General features: G+C 36.9%; 2 protein-coding genes across 2 annotated transcripts in view; one reads left to right on the top strand and one right to left on the bottom strand.

Moving 5' to 3' along the window:
- The window catches only part of Mp (Multiplexin), a 657,865-nt gene that overhangs the window by 599,008 nt on the left and 34,399 nt on the right, over positions 1-24,458 (bottom strand). The gene's annotated exons all lie outside the window — the stretch shown is intronic.
- Positions 22,929-24,458, top strand: part of LOC136854628 (receptor-type tyrosine-protein phosphatase alpha-like) — a 29,952-nt gene continuing 28,422 nt past the window's right edge. The window contains exon 1 of the mRNA XM_067131174.1: positions 22,929-23,092. Coding sequence (XP_066987275.1) covers positions 23,077-23,092 — 16 coding nt within the window. The 5' untranslated portion in view covers positions 22,929-23,076. The remainder of the gene's footprint in view (positions 23,093-24,458) is intronic.

Genomic DNA, 24,458 nt, shown 5'->3' on the forward strand with positions numbered 1-24,458 from the left:
ACAAACGAGCAACAGATAAGGTATCTAAGAGATAAGATTTCTTCGAGATAAGCAACACCGCTCGGAACCTTCAGACGACAAGCCCATTAGTAGTGAACTTGACTATGTGAGAACAGGAAGGCGCAGTGATATTTTCGTTATAAAATTACTTTGGTGTTAAATGATAAAATATGAATATATCCTTTTCTCAAATACGATTGACTTTGCTGCTGATTTTGTTAGTAGGGTCGTGCAAGGCGTATACCTGGGAAGAGGTGAGTTCTTAACTTACGTTTCTCGGGGAAGAAATAACGGTATTGCACACATACATACACGCATATTACACACATTACACACACACACACACACACACACACACACACACATATATATATATATATATATATATATATATATATATATATATATATATATATATATATATATATATATATATATATATATACACATGCATATTTGTATGTGATATTACACACATTACACACACACACACACACACATATATATGTATATAATATATATATTACACATGCATATTTGCATGTGTCTGTGCCATACGCGAACATTACAAAAGAATTTGACAGAAAAATTCAATCAAATGCTTAAACATATGCTAAAACATGTATGGTGCACATACATAAATAGAGACGCATAAGCACACACAAATGCACTCATATATATATATATATATATATATATATATATATATATATATATATATATATATATATATATATATATATATATATATATATATATATGTTGAATAACTGCCTCCAGAGTATAACTGAAACGTCAAAAGTCCAGTCATTAGAAGAAAGAGTTCTGAAGAATTTACTGAACATTTCGGAATATGCACAGTTCTATCCTCTGTAGTGAATGAATATTAAGTTGTATGATACAGATGTTTTTATGCAAGATCTACGCAGCCAAGAACGGTGACCTAAGGGTGTCAGAACCGGGGTGTGCAAAATTGATTAGCCAAAACAAAGACATAGACGGTTATGTTTTGTAATTGTGACACTTGTCGTTATAATTATTATAAATCGGAGCCAGTAAGGTCTGTGAACCTCAGTGTAGGTCAGAACACAAACACGTTTTGACATTTCTAAAATTAATTATTCTTATTATTGCAGATTTATGGGAAGCCTTCCCTCTTGAAAGTAGCATTCTGAAATATAATATTCCATTGTCTGCTACTACAGTTCCCTAGTAAGATAGTCAATTTCTATCACGATAGTGACTCTTTAAGGCACTACTTTCTAGTAGGTGGAAGGTTAACCTCCTCAACAGACTAGTTCCGGTGATCCACAATCCTCACTTTGGCTTGTGTGCTTGTTTTCCCAGTCAGCCCTCTGGAATCCAGCTGGATAGTGGCCGATTTTGATCGAGGATCGAGTTATGAAAATTAGGCTATAAAGCAAGCACTGGGGCACCTTCAGCCATTCAGTGATTAAGACAGTTAAAATAGGGAGTTTGGGTGGTTGGACTGAAAGACTGAAAGAAGAATGGAGGTAGAGTAAAGGGCTAGGGGCCAAATGGACTCAGGAAACAACCTTTAGTAAGGCCTACATTGCACTATCCTCATACGGGCTGGCCGGTTGTGGATAGTGGACGAATTTGTTCTTAAAGTGATGAGATGTTTCCTCAGACTTACAGCACAGAACACGAAGGACACGATTTTTTACCTCCACTGGAAGTCTTGATTATTTGGTTGTTGTTGTTATCCTTATTATTCGTATTGGCCACACTGCAACCCCAGCTGGAAAAGACAAATGTTGTAGGTCCAAGGGCTCCAAGAACCATTACTGAAAAAGCAATAAAAAGTGAAAATTATCTATGTAAGAAGAAAAATAGGAACAAATTTACATTTTGAAGCAAGATGTATGTGTGTTCAACAAGAAAACATTTGCACACAGTTTGATTTCTGAAGTTCCAGTAGTTACAATAGTAAAGGTACACAATATCTATTACTATTGTTGCTGGCCTGGTTATTATACCACAAGTCGATGATTATGCACTGACAGTTGACCACACTGGTACTAAAACCATTGTCCAATAGTAGCTCTTTATAGACCCTCATGCCGGGAAAGGGTTCTAAAGTCTTGTTTTAACAGGAATAAAAGACGATGCTGAACAGTGTGGCATTGCTGCAGCTTAAAACACAGACACTACCCTTCTGGAAAATTAAAAGTACATGCTAACACTGAGTGTGGTGAGATCTGGTTCACCACCATGGGCCAGGATGACAAACCCCTTAAACTCAAGGCCAACTAAGACTCATGGGGAGTTTTACAGATTCAAGTGCTTTCTTTCCTCTTGGATACACTTGGTAAACCTTCACAAACCGACAAAGGTATGCGCAGTCATCTCAGCAAGGCTACACAAATTTTTACAAGTACAGAAGGCTTACTGTTACTAGTGAACCAAAGATAGTTATCCAGGGAAAAGATATGATTCACCTCTAAAGAAAAGGGAGGTAGGATTTATTTAAAGACGAGTTAAAACTACATAAAAGTGTGAGGGGGGACTCAAAATACATTATGAAGTGACCTTGGATCTCTATTTCAAACAATCAATGAAATGTCAATTCAGACTACCCAGCAAGAATTGCTGAAAATGGTGGAAATGAAGTCCTTTTGGAGAAATTTTGCACAGTTATATGAGAGTTGCAGACTTTTTCAAAAACATTTCAATAGAGCTCAGAAAAGACAAACCTCTGCAGTCCACTACAAAAGGAAGCAGCAGTAGCAAGATACCAAGAACAGCCACACACCCCAAAAGCAACAGAAAGCTTTCTATGTGAGGAAGAAACTTTGAGGGATGTCATAAGAGATGCAGTGACAACATAAATGAAAAAATGATTGAATGATAATGATAAGACACTCAGTGAGATAAAACTCCCTCCCAAACTAAATGCCGAAATTGTGGCACAAGAACTAACATACCACCCTTGATGCCTCGCGGACCTTCACAAACAAGGACCCATAACTACTGCTCTCTTTGTTTTGATCACTTACATCGCTCAGATGGAAGCTCACAGTGAAAAGACTGAACCACACATTTTTACATTTGCTGACCTAGGCCCACTCTACAGAGAGGTGCATATACAGCTGGGTGTTGGAATACTTAATGTTCATGCTACTATTCTGAAGGACCAGCTAGTTTTTATATCCAACAGCTGCAAGCTTGCAGCAAAGGAAGAAAGCTTAATCCTGGTGCAGGAAACACAAACAGTGTGACAGTCCATATAACCAAGGATCTGTGATATTGCAATTGAACTAGCGTCAGCCTAAGTCACACATCAGCAGGACATTTTATGAAGGATGAATGGACAGACTCTTCTGCCCTCATAATATCACACTTGGTACAGTATTAAATCCTAACTCCAGCTTCAAAATCTTATCGTATTATGTCGCAGCTCTTCAGTATAACTGTTTTGTCATCGACAAGATAGGAGTTCATATCTAGGTACTTCTGGGATCATGAAACACCTGCTATCTACGTTTGCATTTTTGCACTTGTTTGACCAAGAATGAGGCAGCTCAAAATGATGTTCCAGACAACAACAAAAACTTCTGATTTTATTATACTAATTTGGTTTTTGAAGATGATGATGATGATGTTACTTTATGTGCACAATGCCATGTCCATATAAAGCTGCTCAGCAACATGTCAACAGCAAGTCAAATTTTTTGGTCTTGCTTTTTAGTTTTACAAAAATTATTTGTATACATCAAGTTAACAAGAAAGGGAATTTTTATTCTGGTAGATATTTGAAAATTTTACATGATATCCTATTTGGCTTTACTCTACTCAAACCTTAGAATGGAGAGAGAAATAGCCGCCCAAACTGGTAAGGAAGCAGGTGGTTTTTTGCCGCTCTTAATGCTTTGTTTAATACACAATTAGGATAATTTAATTTATTGTTGTATTTATAATTATATCAGTTTATCGTCAATGTATTTAGGGCTACATGAACGTAATACTCTTTAAAACATGGATGTGAAAACTAATTTCATTTATTGCTTTAGCCAGAATAAAACCGTACAAGGGCAGAAATATCGGTGGGTTCTCTACACATTTTATTTAAACCCATTACAACTATGTATCAGGAAATCTTTAAAGGGCAGGCTGCCTTCATGTAATTAGGAATTATTATTATTATTATTATTATTATTATTATTATTATTATTATTATTATTATTATTATTATATTATTATTATTATTATTAAGAAGATGAACCCTAGTCATTTGGAAGAAGCCCACAGCAGCCACTGACTCGAAATTTCAAGCTTCCTCAGGGTATGGTGTTCATCTGCAAGAAATAGCAGAAGGTATTAGGAAATATAGAAAGAGAAGGTAGGCTCTTAAAAAATCATTAACAAATTAATAAATAAGTAGACAAAAATATAAATAAATTATTAAAGTACGGGCAAGAAATTAAAATACCATGATTCTATATTAGGCAAGGCATTCAGAGCGGCAAAAATGACTTTTTACGATAACAAAAAAGCAATTTACACCGCAAATACCTACTCATACCACCACATAGTAATAATGTCAAAGATATTCCCCACCTACTTTAGAACTCTGGAGTTAACGCAACATTTGAGATTTACAGGGAAACAAGCACTAATAAAAATTGTCCCGACAATACTACAGGATTTGTATATCAAAATCCATATGAGAAGTGTGAAAACTTCTATATTGGTCAAACTGAAAAACCACTGGAAAACAAAATAAACAGCATAAAAAATGTACATGATAGGCACAGTTGAACGGTGGAATTTTCGTCAATGTTACTGAAAACAATCAGACAATTAAATGGCCAGGGGCAAAACAATTTTATATGGAAAGAAACATTCAAGAGTCCAGTTATATAAGAGAAAGCTTTTAGAAAAATATGGATATGTGTCAGGGCATGTATAATTTACACCTGATCAATAAAAAAAAGTATGTAATATATATATATATATATATATATATATATATATATATATATATATATATATATATATATATATATATATATATATATATATATATATATATATATATATATATATATATATATATATATTTATGGGTAAAAAAAGTATCCGAGGGACATCGTTTTTTCTCTTCTAAGGCCTTTTTGGCTTGTTCTATATGACTGTTTGCACATTTTGGATAATAATAATAATAATAATAATAATAATAATAATAATAATAATAATAATAATAATAATAAAAATAATAATAATAATAATAATTAATAATAATAATCTGTGGATACATCATAAATCAGTCATACGAATGGTGAGACTTACGTACCACAGACTCATCACTGATACTATATATTTAAACTTATTCCTTAACTAACTGACATGAACAGGGCGAAATTCAGTTTTCTATAAACTTTTAATCATTATTAATGGATACCTTCATTCTTGAAGCGGGCGAATAAATTGTTTACATTTCACTCCATGGTGGATCCAGGAAAGTTTTACCTGATAAGATAAAATTATCTTTAAAAGATTATTTGGACGTCGGATTGTCATCATAAAGGAATGCAAGTCAAGACAAAGAGGTGCAGAAACGACCAGTCACTGAATGCGGTGAAACAAGTTATTAATATCGTTTACCTTTATTTCAACAATAAGCCGTTTCGCTTATGAATAAATGGTTGAGTAGTAAAGGAAAGCGTTATGTTTTTACGTACTCTGTAATTTACGTTTCTTAGCTGTGTATTTCATAGAGAAAAATTCATTCTTACGCTATCAGTAATTTGCAGTTTTATACCATTCACTATACGAACATAATCACTTTCAGCAATATTTCGAAAATTACATTTGAAATAATTCCTTGATTCCAAATGATCAGTACAAGATGTAACAAGACACTTTATAATCACATATATGGAAAATTTATGATCACAGAGATAAATGACAATAGCAGGTTTTAAACTGATATACGTCTATCTATATATATATGTATGTATATATATATATATATATATATATATATATATATATATATATATATATATATATATATATATATACATATATATAATTTTTTTTTCTTCGTTTCAACGTGCTTTTTTCCCATTTTATATATATATAAGCATATATATGCCTTCTTTTGAAGGACTTTGATTATATATATATATATATATATATATATATATATATATATATATATATATATATATATAATTTATATATGTAATTTATATTTCTTTCGAGAATGTGCATTTATGCTTGCATATTTATTTTTTTTTATTCTGCATTTATTTATGTGTATACAGCAAGATGTTTTGCCTTCCTCTCTCTGTTTCCTCCATGATCACTCATTCATTCTCACATCTGTGAACTAATGCTTATCCGCAACCCGACCCCGTTAACTACCTCTCTCTCTCTCTCTCTCTCTCTCTCTCTCTCTCTCTCTCTCTCTCTCTCCACCAGACAGTCAAATGGTTCTATACTATCTCTTTTCATTAGACTCTTATGTTTTCCAAATTTTGTTACCTATGTTAAGTTTTTTATTTTATTAATTTGCTATTCCATTTGTTCGTGTTCTTTTCCAGGTTACACATTTTAAATTCCACATGCCAACATAAGTGCAATCAATTGGCGAGTATGCGAAGGGGTCAGAGTGCCCGACTTTCGGTACTGGATCGTGCAAGGGTGACAGACTGTCTTCTTAATAGGTTTGACATAAGTGCAAATGCGATTGTAAATGATGCTTTGTGTGCTCATCAGAAACCAACTTCCTTCTCTCTCACTGACCTTGTGTCACGTCCAAAGGGGCATCGGGCTGAAGATAATCAGCGGCACTATGTAAAAGTGACGGTATCACTTTCCTCATGCTGATACACATAGGCCACTGTAAGAGTCGGCACCAATAATTATGTCGATATAGTCGAGTTTATCTATTCGTATGTCCTCTGCCAACGAGACCCTCTGTTTCGTAGTTCACAGTAGATAAGAAAATCCAGGCAAGTGGATCGATTTCTTAATATGAGATTCACTACAATGTGTTTCTTTCTGGCTTGCATGTCTACCCATACTACGTTAAAGCGGCGATGAGGTTTGCATTACCCGTAATGGTGACTAATACAGTTCACACTAGTTTGGCTGGACGTAGGCTATACCCTAACAGCGCAACTTTACCAAGATGAACGAAAGCAAATCGAGCCGCTGTCGAGGAACACATCATCTGTGCATCCTTGATTTGCAACACGAAGGTTGTCGTGGGTAAGGTGGTGGGGTATGGGGCGAACTCACCCTTCGTCGCTACGTAGTTCCTACCCATTTGTATCGTAAGAGGGTGTTTATCCTGCGATAGACAATTTTGTCACTAACGGACGTCTCAGGGTTTGTTCGGCCGCATGGGGGTGTCAAGATGACGTTAAAACTAGCGGCACTGGCATAAGAAAGTAGGGTGCCTGGCAACGCTCTTCTGCCACGGAGGTTGCTTCCGGCATTTGTAAAAGTTGTCCCCTTTAAGGCGTCTGGAACAAATATCTAACTAAAATTATGAGCATATCTTGTCTTTTATCTAAGGTTCTTGCAAACTCGGGCACTATGTTCACCTTGACGAAAAGCAGCGCCGAAGGCTACCTTCTGATGGGGACCTTTTAACCGGAGGTGGGGGCCATTGATCAATGAGATTTTGTGAATAAGTGGCTGATAATGGTGAGGCTGATTAAGGGTTTATGGGCAGTGTGTGGCGAGTAGGTCGTGTGTGATGCGTTGGGGTGATCAAGACGCATGGAGAGTAAACGATGTATACTGTTGTCCTCATACACATACAGTCAACAATGAGTCATAACAGACCTATCGTGCAAACAGTTTGCTGCACTGCGTTCCAAGATCTGACATGAAAGCTCAGATTCTCAGACAATTATCCTTGTGATGGGAAACATCACTGGCCCCCGGGAGTTCCAAGAATTTGGGAGGATGGGGATCCTCTCAGGATGAACTGCTTTGGGCACTGATGCCCCCTTGTTGGCGAACATTATCGTTTGTCGAGTTTCTTTTAATTAGCGCAATTTTTCGTCTACTCTGTAATTTGGATACAAGTAAACTGCACTCCTAAAGGTCCGGTGAAGGACGAAACAGTCCCGGCGAAGGACGAAACAGCCGGACCAAACTAAACTTCGTCGTTTTTCTTCAGACATTCCTTCGCGTGAATTGATTGCACATAATCATCCCTTCGTGTCATTGAAAATTACAGTTTATTCATACTGTCTGTCTGTCTGTCTGTCTGTCTGTCTGTCTGTCTGTCTGTCTGTCTGTCTGTCTGTCTGTCTGTCTGTCTGTCTGTCTGTCTGTCTGTCCTGAAGCAATTTTAAACGTCACAAAATTAATACTATCCTCGTTCTATTTCAGGTAACGGAAGATGAGTGCGGTAAGTTAAACAGAACAATTTTTTTTGCACGTAATATTCGTACTGAAAAAAGATTACTTGTCAATATAGATATTAGTTCACCGTAATTTAAGTCTAAAGTGTTTGGGAAAAGAATAAGAAAGAGTATGAGTCAGAAATGCCATTAATAAGCTGCTTATCCCCAGGCCTTAGCCATTATGGTTGACTATTTCCCAAGTTTTTTTTCCTGCCTAGTTATTTTTTTCTTTTTTATTTATCACCATCCTTTCGCTGTCTTCTTCTTTTACGCCTGTGATGTGTTACCTTCTATGTATTGTGTGTAACCTTGCTCAGCTAGTTAATGAAATTTTTGGCATACTTCATATGAATGTACGCATTATGAACCATATCAACAAATATAATAATGCGCCATATATGATATAATTTTCCAGGGGGAAAAATACTCAGATTATGAATAGCCATTCTCATGCCGACAGTATATCTAGCACAGCACCCGGCAACAAAAGGAAATGCCTGGTAAAGTACCAAAAAGTTAGGCGTAACATATACGGAAACAACGAACCATGCTCTTGAAAAGCATTGACGGGGAAAGTTCTAGAAGACAGAAAGAGAGCGAAAACTAACAACGAGTGGAAGATGAGAAGAAAACCAACTTAGAGACTGGTTCCGTTAAACTGGTAGTGATCTTACGGGGGAGCCTGTGAGGTGGGAAGAATTGACTGATTAGGTGTATTATCGAGTGCTAAAAAGTTGAAGTAAATGATTAATGGCATGAAGAGAGAGAGAGAGAGAGAGAGAGAGAGAGAGAGAGAGAGAGAGAGAGAGAGAGAGAGAGAGAGAGAGTGCTAGCATTACAAAAGAAAAAAGAGAATGGTCAAGGGCATGAAGAAGCTAAAGAGTGAAAGACGGAAAGATTAACGGCAAAGGGAGAGACTGACAGTATCTAGACGTACAGAGCGAACAAATTGACTTTTTTGCTGGGCAAGGCGAACATTATAGAGCGAATCGACTCTTCGTCTGACGATAGTGTCATACCCCTTCTGGCCTGACCCACTACTATAATATAACAATAATAAAAATGCTTTATTAAGCCACTTATATGCGTCACATTCTAGGCCCTCAAAGGGAAGCCAGCAATTGTTTTCAAGTTGGTGAAAACGGAAAAAAAAAAACAGTTGGAAGTTGGACAGATAGGTGAAAAGAACAAGACGGAACTAATTAAACATGCCGAGGTGGAAGGAAGCAACTGGATGTTGCTAAGAGCCTCCAGTAACAGAAACCCGTTCAGATCGCCGCTCTATCTAGAGTCTAGATAGACCGTGCTCTAGACCTACTCAGATAGCAATCGACCTCCCGCCAGCGCTGGGTTGATCCATGGGAGCCACTACTCATCTTCTGGTTATCACATTAACTTTATTTAAAGCCAGAACGGGCGGCCAGCAAGTTTGTCAAGATGTTAAAAGATACAAAAGGCGAGTTGTGGACCTCTGGACTCAACCGACCAACTGGAACCTCCACTTTTTTCGAAATTCTGTTACCTAAATACATCGAAGGAGTAAAATGACTAACAGGGCAGTACCATTCGACTATGTCTAGGAATATCGGAAACTTAAAAAAAAAAAAAATGGAAACACTTGAACAGAAAGAATGGAATGTTAAAAAAAATTAATCTATGAAGAAAGTTTCATAGTTTTAAATCATGCATATAAAAGGCATACAAAATTAGCATAACCAAATACTGTAAAATGATAATCATTATTGCAGTAGCCTTGTTGTATACTACACAAACGAGTATAAAACTCATATAGCTTACGAGAAAACGGAGAAAGATTGAAGCGTATTACAATATGAATATCTATCTATCTATCTATCTCTCTCTTATATATATATATATATATATATATATATATATATATATATATATATATATATATATATATATATATATATATATGTGTGTGTGTGTGCGTGTGTGCTGAAAGCGGAGTACTGTCCTTTTTTTTAGACAAACTGTACTATCAAATTTATGATTACATTTTTTTAAAGCTTATGATATTTTTCATTATAATAATCTCAGTGACTATATATTCAAAATTTCGAGGAATAAAGCCACTGTAATGAACACTGTTTACAACTGACCAGCTAATTACCTTCTGGTTATATAATTTCCTATATATTGTCACTATACACTAATCGATTGTAATTGTGAGCATTATCCTTAAAAGTTACAAATCGACAGTTAATTACAGTTACAGTATACCGGTACTGGTTGTCCTTCATGAGTTTATTCTGTTCTGTTTGTTCAAGTATGCTTAACCTCGTGCCATCATCAGCTGAGAGAAAAAGAATTCTCATTATGCCTCTCTAAAGTCGCCCTCATCACGAACGAAGTTCGCAAGCAATGTAAAAATGTTTCCCTCTGACAAATAACAGTGATAATCCAGAACTAACCTGAAAAGCAAGAAGTCCATCTCCGGATAAGTGCTCAATGACAGCCATCGATTCTTATACGGCATCGAAAAAGAACATTTACAATCAATCTTTGCCGGATGGTCGGTGTGATCACTTACCACTTGACAGTACACAAATCATCTTACAACTGAGCACTCCTGCTTCCAGAAGTTCTGGACCAGAACTTGGACTGCTCCAAGCGCCAGTCCAAAGAAAGACGGGTTAACAACAACAGAGACAGTTTGGTATATACTTTTATGCCTTCTGGAAAAGTAAGTACCTCACTTGTTTAAGTCAGCAACAGAAGCTTGTGGCTGTCATATGAAATATGGCAATTTTTATAAATTACTTAGTATAATTTATATTGCGGAAGTCTAATTATTGTAAGTACTGCATATCTGGGAGAAAAGACTAAACAGCCATTTTACGCTACTAAAATACAGTCAAATGCCATTGCCATCCCATTTTACAGATGAAGTGATGAAATGGAACCGCGAAATTTTGTTCCTTACTGCCAAGCTTTTGGAGTTCTCTCCCCACTTCCGACTACCTTATTTTTTTTCTTATAACCTTACTAGCCAAGTAAGGTTATAAGTAATACTTGAAGAGGTGGCTCTCTCGCGCCCGTCAGGGGTTAAGTGTCAGTTTTTCCTCTTCATGTTCCGTATTCTCATATGGCCATGGGTTTTCCGTCTCAACACTTTGAGTGAAAAAAAATGGAAAAAGCAGAAAATGTGAACATTGTTTACTGCCACTTCCGCTTACAAACATAACAATATACCCAATATTACTTTAATCTCTCTATAAGATTATTAACTGAATATTTCTTTCTGATGGAGTAGCAGAGAATGTCTATCAAAGTCATAAACCCGCCTCTGTGCCCAGCAAGAGAGTTGACTAAAAATCAAGGAAATCCGAGAAAATCAGAGTTCCAAAAATGCTGGATTCTTCACACTATTCTGAATTCTACTTATATCTTACATGATGTCGCTTCCTCAATAACAGAGTTCCTCATTGGACGGGTGGGTACCCTTCTCGGCTAGCACTCTGCTGGCCCCGCGTTCAATTCTCCGGCCGGCCAATGAAGAATTAGAGGAATTTATTTCTGGTGACAAATTCATTTCTCGCTATAATGTGGTTCTGATTCCACAATAAGCTGTAGGTCCCGTTGCTAGGTAACCAATTGGTTCTTAGCCACGTAAAATAAAACTAATCCTTCGGGCCAGCCCTAGGAGAGCTGTTAATCAGCTCAGTGGTCTGGTTAAAATGAGGTATACTTAACTTTTCCTCAATAACATCTTTTGACACAGAAATATTCAGTTAATATTCATTTCGAAATGAGATTTTAAGCCAATGCTTTATTAAGTCCTGCTCATGCCTCAGGTGCGTGGCAACCATAGAAACAATGATATAATTGCGTAATTCCCACGGTCACAAGAATTTTGGGCATTGGTGTTTTTACTTAATTATTCTATGCAGTTTTTGAATTCATACCTAACAGTCACTAGCGGATCCAGGGGGCCGGCACCTGGGCATGTGGCCCCCAACCCCAAGAAAAATAATAAAATAATAATAATGAAGATTTAGATAATAATAACTTAAATGAGAAATATAAAAATGGGGAAAAATAAAAAAATCTATTATATAAATGATATATATACAGTATATGTATATGTATATGTATATAATATGAAAATTGGTGCCCCACCCCCATAAAATTTTTCTGGATCCGCTACTGCTAGCAGTCTTAGTAGTGGCTGTATCATAATCATCATTACCACCACTATTATTGTTGTTACTGACCAAGGAGGGCAAACTAGCTGACTGTGGCACGCTGGCTTCCAGGGTCTTCTGGGGCATGGGGTTTCCGTTCGGCCAAACCTGCGTCCTTGGCCTCCACTGTGAAACCTGGAGGGTCCCTTCGCCGAACAAGGGACGCACGGTTCCCCCCAGTCACTAGAGGGCTGCTTCCATTACTTATTTTGATTGAATCTACTACTATAACTTTCAACAATTATTTCAACCTGCTATCTTAAGGGCATTAAGGATTATTTGGCTTCGAGGACATAAAGCTGACTCAGCCCTCACGGCCCCCTTACAGCTGTACCGAGAGTGAGCTCTTCTCGAATGGACTTCTGTATCCCCGTAGCAGCTTAATACATGAGGTATACACAAAATACATCAGCATTATATCGACTCCATTTACTACAAGCTTGCACGTTTTCCCTTGCCCCTGCATATGAAGCCTTTTCACTTGACCTCTGCTGCTACAGTCCCTACACAGTGTTTTCTTGTGTCTCCTTCGCCTATTCCCTCCAGAAACTTCTGAATTAGTACTTTATCTTCTTTCACTAATCAGGATTCCCATTCTATGTAACTAAACCACCTTCAAATCTCTCTTCACTACCTTTTCATCTATGTTGTTCATTCTAACTTTACACTAAATTAATTCCAGGCGGCCCATCAATATCACTGGACCAGGTAAAAAGTGAGTCTGTGAAGATTTCATGGATTAAGACTGGCAGTTGGGCGGACGTTAACAATTACACTGTAGAACTGCTCACAGTCAGTTCTAACGGAACTGACTGCACTAGCAATAACGTGTCTTGCGAAGGGGAAAAGTGTCGCTTTGACAGCCAAGGCCAGTGCTATATCCTCCCCTGTACTACTTTTAATATCACTGTTGATGGGAACGAGACCTGTTCTCGTCTAGAGGACGTTACATCAGGTGAGATGAAAAGTTATTCTTTTTTTTGACAAATTTAATTCTAAACTTGGTAGAAAAACTTAAGCTGACTGTACATAATCTGTCAAATTTAAAATGTTCATCACTTGTAACAAAAATCTGTTAGGTTAAAAATAATTTTTTTAGCTGAATTAAGTTTCTTCACAAAGCTAGGCAAGAATTATTTTCAGACAAAATTAAACTTCTTTGCAAAATTTGGAGATTCCTCTTTTCACAGACATGAATTGAATTACTTAGTCAAAGATATATTAGTCGAAAAAGTATTTAAAATTTGTACCATTCTTCAGTAGTGTAACTTCATGTGCGAAATTCTTTATCATTTGTTTTGCAATTGATTTGACATTTTTTCCCGGTTGGACAAATGTTTAAAATCAATTGTAATTCTTTCAGGCAAGAATTTGTTAAAAATATTTTGTAACTGTTATTATGATAAACACTGACATTTAAACAAATCTATAAAAATATACGTAAAAAAATTTGTACTAACATTTATTTCACCCGAAATACATCCTGATAAGCTTTTAGCAATATCACCATCTCAAGCAAGAGAAAAACTAGATTTCGATAAATCATTTTACCTACGGTATTATTATATTAGTCGAGAAAAAATGAGCTTCTAGCCAACCTTTCGCGTAGTCGATACTTTTTGCTAAAATTGCGTTGGATCAAGACACTGGTTTTTTAAATTTTTCCGATACTGTTTCTTATCTTCACATTTCCTTAACGATTTTTCTAAAGAAAGATCTTCATGCCTACATTAATTATTTTAATAAAAGTGATACCATAAAATTTTAACTTTTTAGAGAATCATCCTTCCTTCTGACAGTACTAATCGTAGCTGCTTTTTTATTGTTATTTTGATATACCGATGTCTTATGAGAATGCAAGCAAAACATTTAAATACAAAATTTTGGAAATCATACTTTATAAATGTACAAAGGTTATTTTCGAAAGTGTTGCTTTTGGCATGTTGTTCAGAATAAAGCAAATTTTTGCAAGTTCTGTCTCGGTAAATGTAAAGAAAAACAAAAGAATGTGCAAGTTGTTCATTTGCTTATTTTCTTAGAAAACACTTGTGCTATAGTTACTGTTTTGAGAATGAGTTGGCCTTGTGCCAGGATGGGTTCTTGCCTCATGGGCAGCTCGAAGTCTATATGACGATGATGATATTGACACAGTTGAACCACACTACTGACCTATAATTCTCAGCTCGCGTTGTGGCACATTTACTCCCAAAAGTTATGACTGGTCATACGACTCAAGATTTTTTTTTTTTCGGTGTAACGGCAACTTGCTGGTTTTACTCCAGACTGTATTACAGTTTAATGAGAGTTAGGAAGTTATTATTTTGTTTTCATGAGTATGACAACAAGCCTAAAGGTAGTCTACTACACCTGTTCAACAGCTCCTCCTCCACCCGTGAACGTCGCCCTCCAAGTGCATGAGAGAGCAGTCAATTGCTCCTGGAGTTTTCAGAGCAAAGACGACTATTCCTGCCATGTGAATACATCCATCAGCATCATGACGCTTGCGAGGACGTTTAACGTCACCTTGACGAGCACGGAGGAAAGTTACTCACTAAACCTGACCGCCTGCGACGTCGGAGAGATCAACTGCACAGTGGCATTTCGTGGTGGCACGGATGGAGAAAGTGAAAACGCTTTTAACAGCACTGACTTCACAGATGAATGTGAGTAGCTTTTTCTTCTTTCATTTCTTTTAATTCTAGAATAAAACTATGCAATGCAAAATTCAGACAATTTAAGTGCTTTTACGCGGGTCTTTTTTTTTTATTTAAGATGATGCCGTGCACAGAAAACTATACTAATGTAAAAAGGATTATATTTATTTTTTCACACGGGGAAAATGAAGTTATACTTTTACAAATTTAGCTCTAATTGTTTTACTTTCGTAAAATCCAGGTATGCACTGAGAAATTTCAACCAGAATACAAAAGATGCCTATTTGTTTAGATGGCATTCGGCCACCCTTCTGAAGGTGAGAATTTACAGTCGAAGAAACGGAAAGATAATTAAAAACGAGTCAAATCTGGCTCATTCCTAAAGGTCTGTGTTCTTCAGTCTCACTGTATTTAATCAAAAGAATTATTTCTTTAATCATCTTCGAAGAGTCTAATGCTACGGCGTAACCAGCAACAACGGCAACGAGGATGAAACCAATGGCTAAATTGTATTGTACAGTACAATAGCTGTTAATATGTATCGTTATTAATATTACCAGGCCGATGATATAAGCTGTTCAGCTTGCTTGGAGAAGAATAATCTCAGTCCCATGTTGAATGGGAAAAAATATATAAAATATATAAAAGGGAAGGCGATAAAGCAATTAAGGAGTCCTTTTCTCTTACACCATAAGTTCTGCCGTCAGTGCCTTCCCTGCTTATTTCTTTGTCAGCCGCAGCGATTGGATAAAACAGACAGTTATCCTGATAAGAGATAACTTCGCTAAAACCAAAAGCGCTTATGGTCTTGCATTATGCCATGTCTTTTTAGCAGTGGTGAGTTCCTCTGCGAGTCATTTCATATTTCCCAAAAGATTTTCAAGACGTCGTTATTTTTCCTAACGTTTTCAAAAAGTCCCTTTCTGGTGGCTTTCGCTGATAGGAGAAGACTCTTGACAGCGTCCATACAACAATATTATGGAAGCTCTTGCATCAGTTTGGCATTTCCGCTAAATATGTAAAGTTTGTTGAAATTATCCATGAACAAAACAAATGTTAACGTGACTGGGTCTTGTCATGTGAATTTGCATTGCTGCTTTAAAGGAATATTATTTTCCATCTGCTTTTGCCTTTCTCACGGAATTATAAAAAGAAAAATGGTTGGAGGTGGAGGAGAGAGTCTGCATCAGAGTAACGACGGAAGCTTAACAGACTTCGAACAAGTCAGCAAAACACCACAGGCTTACAGAGCTGACTTAATAGAATGTATCAATTATATTTAGAGAGAGATGGGTTTCAAAATAAAACTAAGAAAAACCAAAGTAATGACGGAGCGTGCACAAAAGGATGAAGTCATATTAGATGGCAGAAGGATTGAATCAAATCTTTCAAATATTTGGGAACAAGGATATCCAACACAGGCTCTCTATGTTGGAATTTAGCGGAAGATTAAAAGGCAGATCAAACATCGGGCAGGCTGAATAAGATTGAAATCAAATTGGCTGAGATTAAATGTAAAAATATCACACATAAGTCTAGTACGATTTGTAATGCCATTCGGACACTAAATCATGGCATGACAAAAAACTATTTATACAAGATTTTGTCAATTATCTTTAAGAATTCTAGGAGTCAGATGGTAGGATTGAGTGAGAAATGATACCACAAGGAAAATTACGGGACGAGATTGCAAAAAGGAGATGGAGATGGGAAAAAGTACGCGATAGTGGCAACTGGGCTCCTGTGGTCAATTACTGTAAGTACTGGAATAGCCAGACCTATTCGTTGAGAATTATGAAAAGGGATGCTGGAGAAAAATCGAGATTTTTGGACGATGATCATGATTTGTAAAAGCAAAAAAGATCTTATACATGACGCATTAAAAAAAAAGGGTCATTAAAACTGGATCTTACCTCTTACAAAAGGTAAAATCTCCGCTCTCAAAAAACGAAGGGTTTTAGGAGAGAAGGAAAACGGGAGTAGGGAAAAATTCCATCCACTGAATTACTGAGGAAGCGAGACCACCAATAAAATTCCCACAGAATTAATATAATACATGGTGACCTGACTAGCGTTATGAGGACTTCATAAGAGAGAGAAGGATTCTTTACTCAGTTCAACTACAGACTGCCCGAAATTGCAGCGTTTCGTGGGTTATGCTTAATCCTACAGATATTTCTCTCCTTTTCCTTATCCATTCATTGATATTGATCTATGCTTTTTCGTATTCCTTTCACCCTGTTATCATCGCCAACAGGGAAATGTATGATTTCATATTTTCCCCGTTTCATTATATTCAGACATATCAGGAATTTTCTTTTTTAATGATTTCCTTGTATCAGTGTATATCAACGAATTTGCATAGGTATTTCAAATAATGTAAGTCATTCCTTTTGACATTTTTCATTGGGTGTCAAATATCTCTTCATTGGCTCTGCAAAGAAACAAATACAAACAAAGACATGACACCCATTTATGGATTTCATTCTATGCCCCCTGGACATCCTATCCTATTTACTCCTAAATTTTAATAAATGTTCCTTTCCGGATGAACACCAGCCGCAGGATCTCTCATATCGAGTCTGGACATCCTACCATATCCCGAAAGCTTCTGGATATCTTGGACTGTCGAAGATGAAAACTGCAGCAGGATTGGAGGATACAGGATACTGGTTTCCGGCGAAGGACTTCCCGACAATTCCACTTCCAAATACACGACGTCCTTTAACGTCACCGTGGAGGACCTCATTCCTTGTTCCTCCTACGACGTCGAGGTTCAGCCTTTGGCGGTTGATGGCACGGGCGCCCTTGCTATGCCGGTCAACGATAGCTCCAACACAAGCTCCTCTGGTAAGTCTTGATGAAGAATGAAGGGATTCTAGTATTTTGCCTAAGAATCATTACAATCATATATTCTTGGAATTTACTTATCAAGTCTAGTATTTTATTTTACGTTAAGTGTGACGTGATTCTAGCTTTTATTTCAAGTTAGGTGTGACGTGATTCTAGCTTTTATTTCAAGTTAGGTGTGACGTGATTCTAGCCTTTATTTCAAGTTAGGTGTGACGTGATTCTACCTTTATTTTAAGTTAGGTGTGACGTGATTCTAGCTTTTATTTTAAGTTAGGTGTGACGTGATTCTAGCCTTTATTTTAAATTAGGTGTGACGTGAATCTAGCTCTTAATTTAGGTATGACGTGATTCGAGCTTTTAGAAGAAAATCACTGTCAAATTTTTAGTAATACTAGTAAGAATCACTTTGCTATCCGTGTAGACATCCCGGGATTATATATGTAATCAACGGATAGGTTTGCTTAAAAAGCAAATGGATGTTACAGACTAAATACACACACAAAACAAAGCCACTACAACACCTTCTAAAAACATAACAAACATCTCACACGTCTCGAACTCTCGCCATACCCGCGCAATAACTTCTCGCTGCTGGGAAGAAAGGGCGTTGGGTCGGGTATGATACATGAAACATACGCTACCGGGGTCTAAGCGATGTCAGGCAGGGCAGCCGATCGAGACCACAGGTCTACCCCAAAGCCAAATCAAAAAGTCCTTCAAAAGAAGGCATCGTGCTTACCCCATACAAAAATGGGAAAAAAGCACGTTAAAAGAAGAAGAAGAAGACTAGTAAGAATCATTATAGGTAGTAACGTAATCACAGTACACCGGGTGAGGATCTTTACACAAAAGCCGGACGAGGCTGGTAAAAATCATTCTGGGAAACAAAATGCTTAGTAATTTAAGTAGGAATCAGCGCTGAAAGTTGATTAGCACGGGTAAACAATCGCTGCGGGAAGCAGCATGATTCTTGAATCGGATTTACTAAGTAAGATATATTACAAAATGGCGTAGCTTTTTGGATGAGAAGCAGTACAAAACTGGATAATTATTCTAGATTAAGTATAAAACGTAAAGTACTTTTTGCATTTTAGGTTAGAATTTGTGCAAAATTTAGATGACATTGGGAAGACTTATTTAAGAAAGTGAAATGCTTCGAGCATTTTTGATGGAATTCTTTATACGCTGTGAGGTAAGTCGAGTTTTAGATGAGATTCGTTGTGTTGAAATAACTCAGACTTTTCTGTGAGAATCCCTGTAGAAAGTGACTGATTCTAATAAAATAGCTTAGAATCATACAAGTAAAGTAACCAGTCTTGTAACTTCGAACAAATACAGATATTAAAATGAGCTTACAGTTCAACTTTAAGAAATTATGCAAAGTAAGAATTCCAACATTTCAATTAAAACTGGTTAAAAACCAGTTTCAATTAAAACCGGTATAAGTAAAATACTCTTAATAGTTCAAGTTGTGGCAGAATTCAATGAATTACGTTTACGGTATGAATCATTACAGACGCCGACCATCATAGTTCTTCAGTTAAGAATCCTTGCGACGAGAATTTTAATGGTATTGTTAATTACATTTCACTTAATAAATGTTACCGCTATAATGTAATTCCCTAAAATTCTGGTATTTTAGGTGAAAGTAACGAAAACCTTATGGTGACAGCAGTAGAATTTTACTAATACTTTAAGATGACGTAAAAACTTAGCAATATTGATATATTTATCAAGAACGCAGAGAACCTATATGATTCCATAATCACTTTGGGTAAGAGTCGTGAAAACAATTACAAGTAGCACTGTGGGTAAGAAGCATTGCTACATGCACAAGTCTTGTGGCACTTCTGGTAGTACTGATCGCTGTAACATACACATTTACCTAAGCCCGTCCTTAGAAAAGAACCATCGCAAGAGGTATACTGTATTGATTTATTACATAATCACAGATGAGCAAGTGTCTTCGTTGCTGTCTTCACAGTTCAAAGGAATTAAAACGAGACGGACTGAACTAAGAAACAGGGAAATACACAGTGACTGGGATGGAGGAATGGTTAGACAGGCAAGAGACAGGACCAGACAGACTGAGGGCAGAGCAAAGGGAAGATGAGGTGAAAAAGCAACGGTCAGGAGACGACAGAGTTAAGCCCACATTCAAACAGAGCTTAAAAACAAACTAGTCAAAGAAAATAAGTCCTAAGACAAGACGAAATTTGCTTCAAATAGAACTCGGGTGTTTTTCGCACATACATAAAGCAAAAATTTGTTATCGCAATAACTCCCAAACCACTGGATCAGCTCAGTGGTCTGGTAAAACTAAGCTATACTTACTGGATCTCTCTCAACAAGCAGTTAAGAGTTGCCAAAGTTATTTTACAAAGACAATTCCTCCGGGTCAAAACGTTGAAAAATAGTTCATTCCTCTTTACGTATCATATTTACTTTCTACGTCTCTATATATTTACAGGTGAACTCGGAAAAATTTTCCATAGCGGAGGCTGGATAGGGTGGGAAAGGGTGGGGTTATATATTTTGTAATGTTCAGAAAAAATTCAATGCTGAAGGCGACGAGACAAGGGCGGACCCATTCATGGTGATTTTCCGTGGATGTAGACTTGTTGAAATTTTAAGTACTAGATACTAGACTCTTGCCTATTAAACCGGGTCTGACAGGCTAAGTCATTCCTATGTGTTTTATTAGTTGCAAAGACTTTCATTCATGAGGCTAGGCTTAAAAGTACCTTAATATTCATTCATTTCATTTCTTGTCCACATATCGTGGTTGTCAAGTTTATAAATAAGTAAAAAATGCGCCGAAGTTTCTTCGGCGCAATAGATTTTTCTGTACAACGTATAATCAGGCCACCGAAAATAGATCTCTTTCGGTGGTCTTAGTATAATGCTGAATGAACCGCGACTCATGAAACTTGAATCACGGGCCGATGGTGGCCTGTCCTATATCGTTGCCAGAAGCACGATATGGCTTTCTTTAACCTCAAATAAAATAAAAACTGCCGCTGAGGCTGGACGGATGCAATTTGGTATGCTTGATCATTGGAGGGTGGATGATCAACATATCAACTTCCAGCCCTCTAGCCTCAGTAGTTTTCAAGATCTGAGGGCGAACAGAAAAAGTGCGGACAGAAAAAAGTGCGGACAGAATAAGTGCGGACGGACAGACAAACCCGGCACAAAAGCTTTCCTTTACAGAAAACTAAAAAGTAGAGACTTTTCAGTTGATATTTCTTCCATTCCTGTTTAACTGAATTGCGCAATTCTTCTCAAAATGATGTGGCCTTCACACATCCCAGCCTAATCCAGATATAATTCTTGAAATCAACCCCATGTTTTTACTGTTTAATCGCTCGGTCCTGCCCTCACTGGCTCAGCTTTGCTGATGTTAGGTAACCAAATCCCAGTCACTGAGGTCTGGTATTGCGGGTACCCTTACGAACCTCGTTCATTTCCCAATCAGGATTTGCCGCAAATATGTTGCAGTTATATTTAAATATGGTCGAATTTGATATTTCAATATGGTCAAATTTGATATTTAAATATGGTCACATTGGTATTTAAATATGGTCAAATCTGATATTTAAATATGGTCACATTGGTATTTAAATATGGTCAAATCTGATATTTAAATATGGTCGAATTTTATATTTAAACATGGTCAACTCAGATAAGCTTTTACTTCGGGACTCGACAGAGAAGGCTAGACGGAAATTTTGTACCGCAGCGCAGACAGTAAGGCTAAGACGGCAATTCAGCTCTAATACGGACGTTAGTTGGAGTTTCTTTCCCGTTAGTTTGCTCACCATTTCTGCTTCTTGTTGCCAGAGTAGCTGTTTACCACTGGACATAAAAGACCGCCTGCGTGATAGCAAAAGACATATTTCAAGTATATCTGAGGTGTACATTGGGTATTCCATCTTCAGTTGGCGTGCAGTACCCGAACTTTCCATATGTCTTATTCTTGGTCTTTTTCTCAAGGATGTAGCTGAATAAAATCTTTTTGTACACTCTGAGCAGATCCAGACACAGCATAATCAAAACAAAGCGAGAACTTGTAAAAGGCCTTTCATATGCTTCCTCTCACAACAAGTCACTATTGGGCCCTGTTGGTTTATTCAGTGTTACTGTTTTTCTTTATCTTATAGTGCTCTTTCTGTACCTCTCCCTTGTTTAATACTGAAAAAATGCTATCCAAGACGAAAATTAGGATTTTCATAGAAATTTTAATTAAACTTCCCAGGCAAAATGGACATATGATAAGAACATTTTTGACATTTTGCTAAAATCAAACCATATCTATTAATTCTGTGATCACGAGAATTTAGGTATCCCAAAAAATTACTTAAAGGTAAAAATTCTTTTTAAAACTTTCATTCAGCACCTAAGTCGACCTTTGATGGTCTCAAAAAGTCTAACTGGAATTTCTAGGATTATGGTGCCCTTACCTGGCAAAGGGGAGATCGTGGTCAATAGAAAGTAAAATATAAGAACACAATCATAACAGTCCTTATATATATAATGGAATATCATTCCTAAACATTGTCATATTAAATCATCCGTGTAAACTGTACACTGTAACGTTCTGGCTTTCAAAAATACAGCGTTGATAAAAGCTATAAATTCAAAGAAAAAGAAAATTAATGGTAGAAACTGCTTTAAACATTTTTTCAGCGCCTGGTCCTACAAACGAGGTAATCTGTGAAGAGCCCTCGACCGGATACGAATTTAATGTTTCGTGGTCCCCGCCATTGACGAAACAACTGCGTCAGAAACTACTCCCTGAAATACACCGGACGTGTTCTTTGGTCAGAGGAAACGACGCAGGCCGAGAACATTAGTTCATCTTCTCCATTTCAACTGCAAGGATTAATACCCTGGACTTTCTACAACGTCTGCGTTGCAGGAGTAATTGAAGACGGAAGTGAGGGCGCTTATAACTGTTGCACCACCATGACAGCACAAGAGGGTATGTCACTAGATAATCCTTCATCACTTTTCTCGTACTTACAGCGTAGTTAGCCTTACCTTCAACATTTGTATTAGTTTTCAGCTTCCTCATCTTTTTGACTTGTGGTTTGAGCATTTGAATGAAATCCAAAATTCCAAAGACTCATTGTTGATTATACGATATTTTAATTACAAGTTAACTTTCTAGAAGGGAATTATTTCTCTGATATACTTCCCCTCTCCTTATCGTGTCGCTAAACGAATTACTTCAGTACTCAAGGTCTAAGGAATACCAGGTCAACCCACCAGCGACCCAAAACGCGTCCTTTCCCGCGCAGGTAAACACTGGATCGGATTATGACGTCAGAGAGTCCTGGTCTTCAGCGCGAAGCTCTTCCGTGTACCTATTGTTAACTGGTAAACTGAAGCTGTCTAGTGCCTAACATTCAGTTTTATTGCTTGTGGTATCTGTACCTATACATAAAAAGCTTCGTTACTGTGCTCTTTACGGGTGTTATTCCAACAGTAAAGGTAAAACGAGGCAGGAGTAACTTTTCACAACTCTCCAAGACAAGTGGAAACGAGTGCCATACGACAAAAAATATCCAGGAATGCATGGGGGTTGAGCATGTCAAACTAAGACGAAATTCTTAAGCGCAAGGTAGAAATAGCAAAATCAATGAAGGTTCTGGGAAGTAAAGGTTTTTACCTATTTCAAAAGGGATTAGTAACTTCCTCACAGTCTTTGCACAAACTGCTACAAACTGTAAAAGGCAAATTCAATAATATTATGTACAAAATAATAATATACAGACTAAATTAAGATGGACTTGAGCATTTCTCTGCCTGCCTACGACAGATGGGAGCTTGCTATCACCACCCATCGACACGAAGTGAAGCAAAGAATCAGGTGTCATCTTTTAGGGGAAGACAGTTCTCTTATAGGATCAAAATATAATGTAGACAAAAACTGCAAAGGAGATAACATAACACCTGCCACATTCCATTCTTTGCTTGATGTGCAGACTTCTCCCAATAGTAATGACGATGAGTCACTACTGCTGAATTGAGTCTTTCAGTCATAATGTTTAGTTAACCAGTGAATTTCGGTCCAGAAGAAAAATAAATTAGCTTCACCGAAAGTTTGCAAGCGGCTGACGATGAACAGCTTGAAGGAACAATAGAGAAAGTTGGTTTAGAATACTTTGGTGGATTTATTGCCCACAAATTTCCAAAATAACCATATCTTGAGTTATTTGTGCCTTTACAAGATAACTCATGGACAGGTATAATAAACATGATAAAAATTAATTAAGTCCTCTAAAGAATTTTATAAACAACTGCGAACAATGGAAAAATATTTAAATGCTACCATAGTGGAAAAG

This window comes from Macrobrachium rosenbergii, chromosome 29, assembly GCF_040412425.1.
Source record: "Macrobrachium rosenbergii isolate ZJJX-2024 chromosome 29, ASM4041242v1, whole genome shotgun sequence".
Lineage (NCBI taxonomy): Eukaryota > Metazoa > Arthropoda > Malacostraca > Decapoda > Palaemonidae > Macrobrachium > Macrobrachium rosenbergii.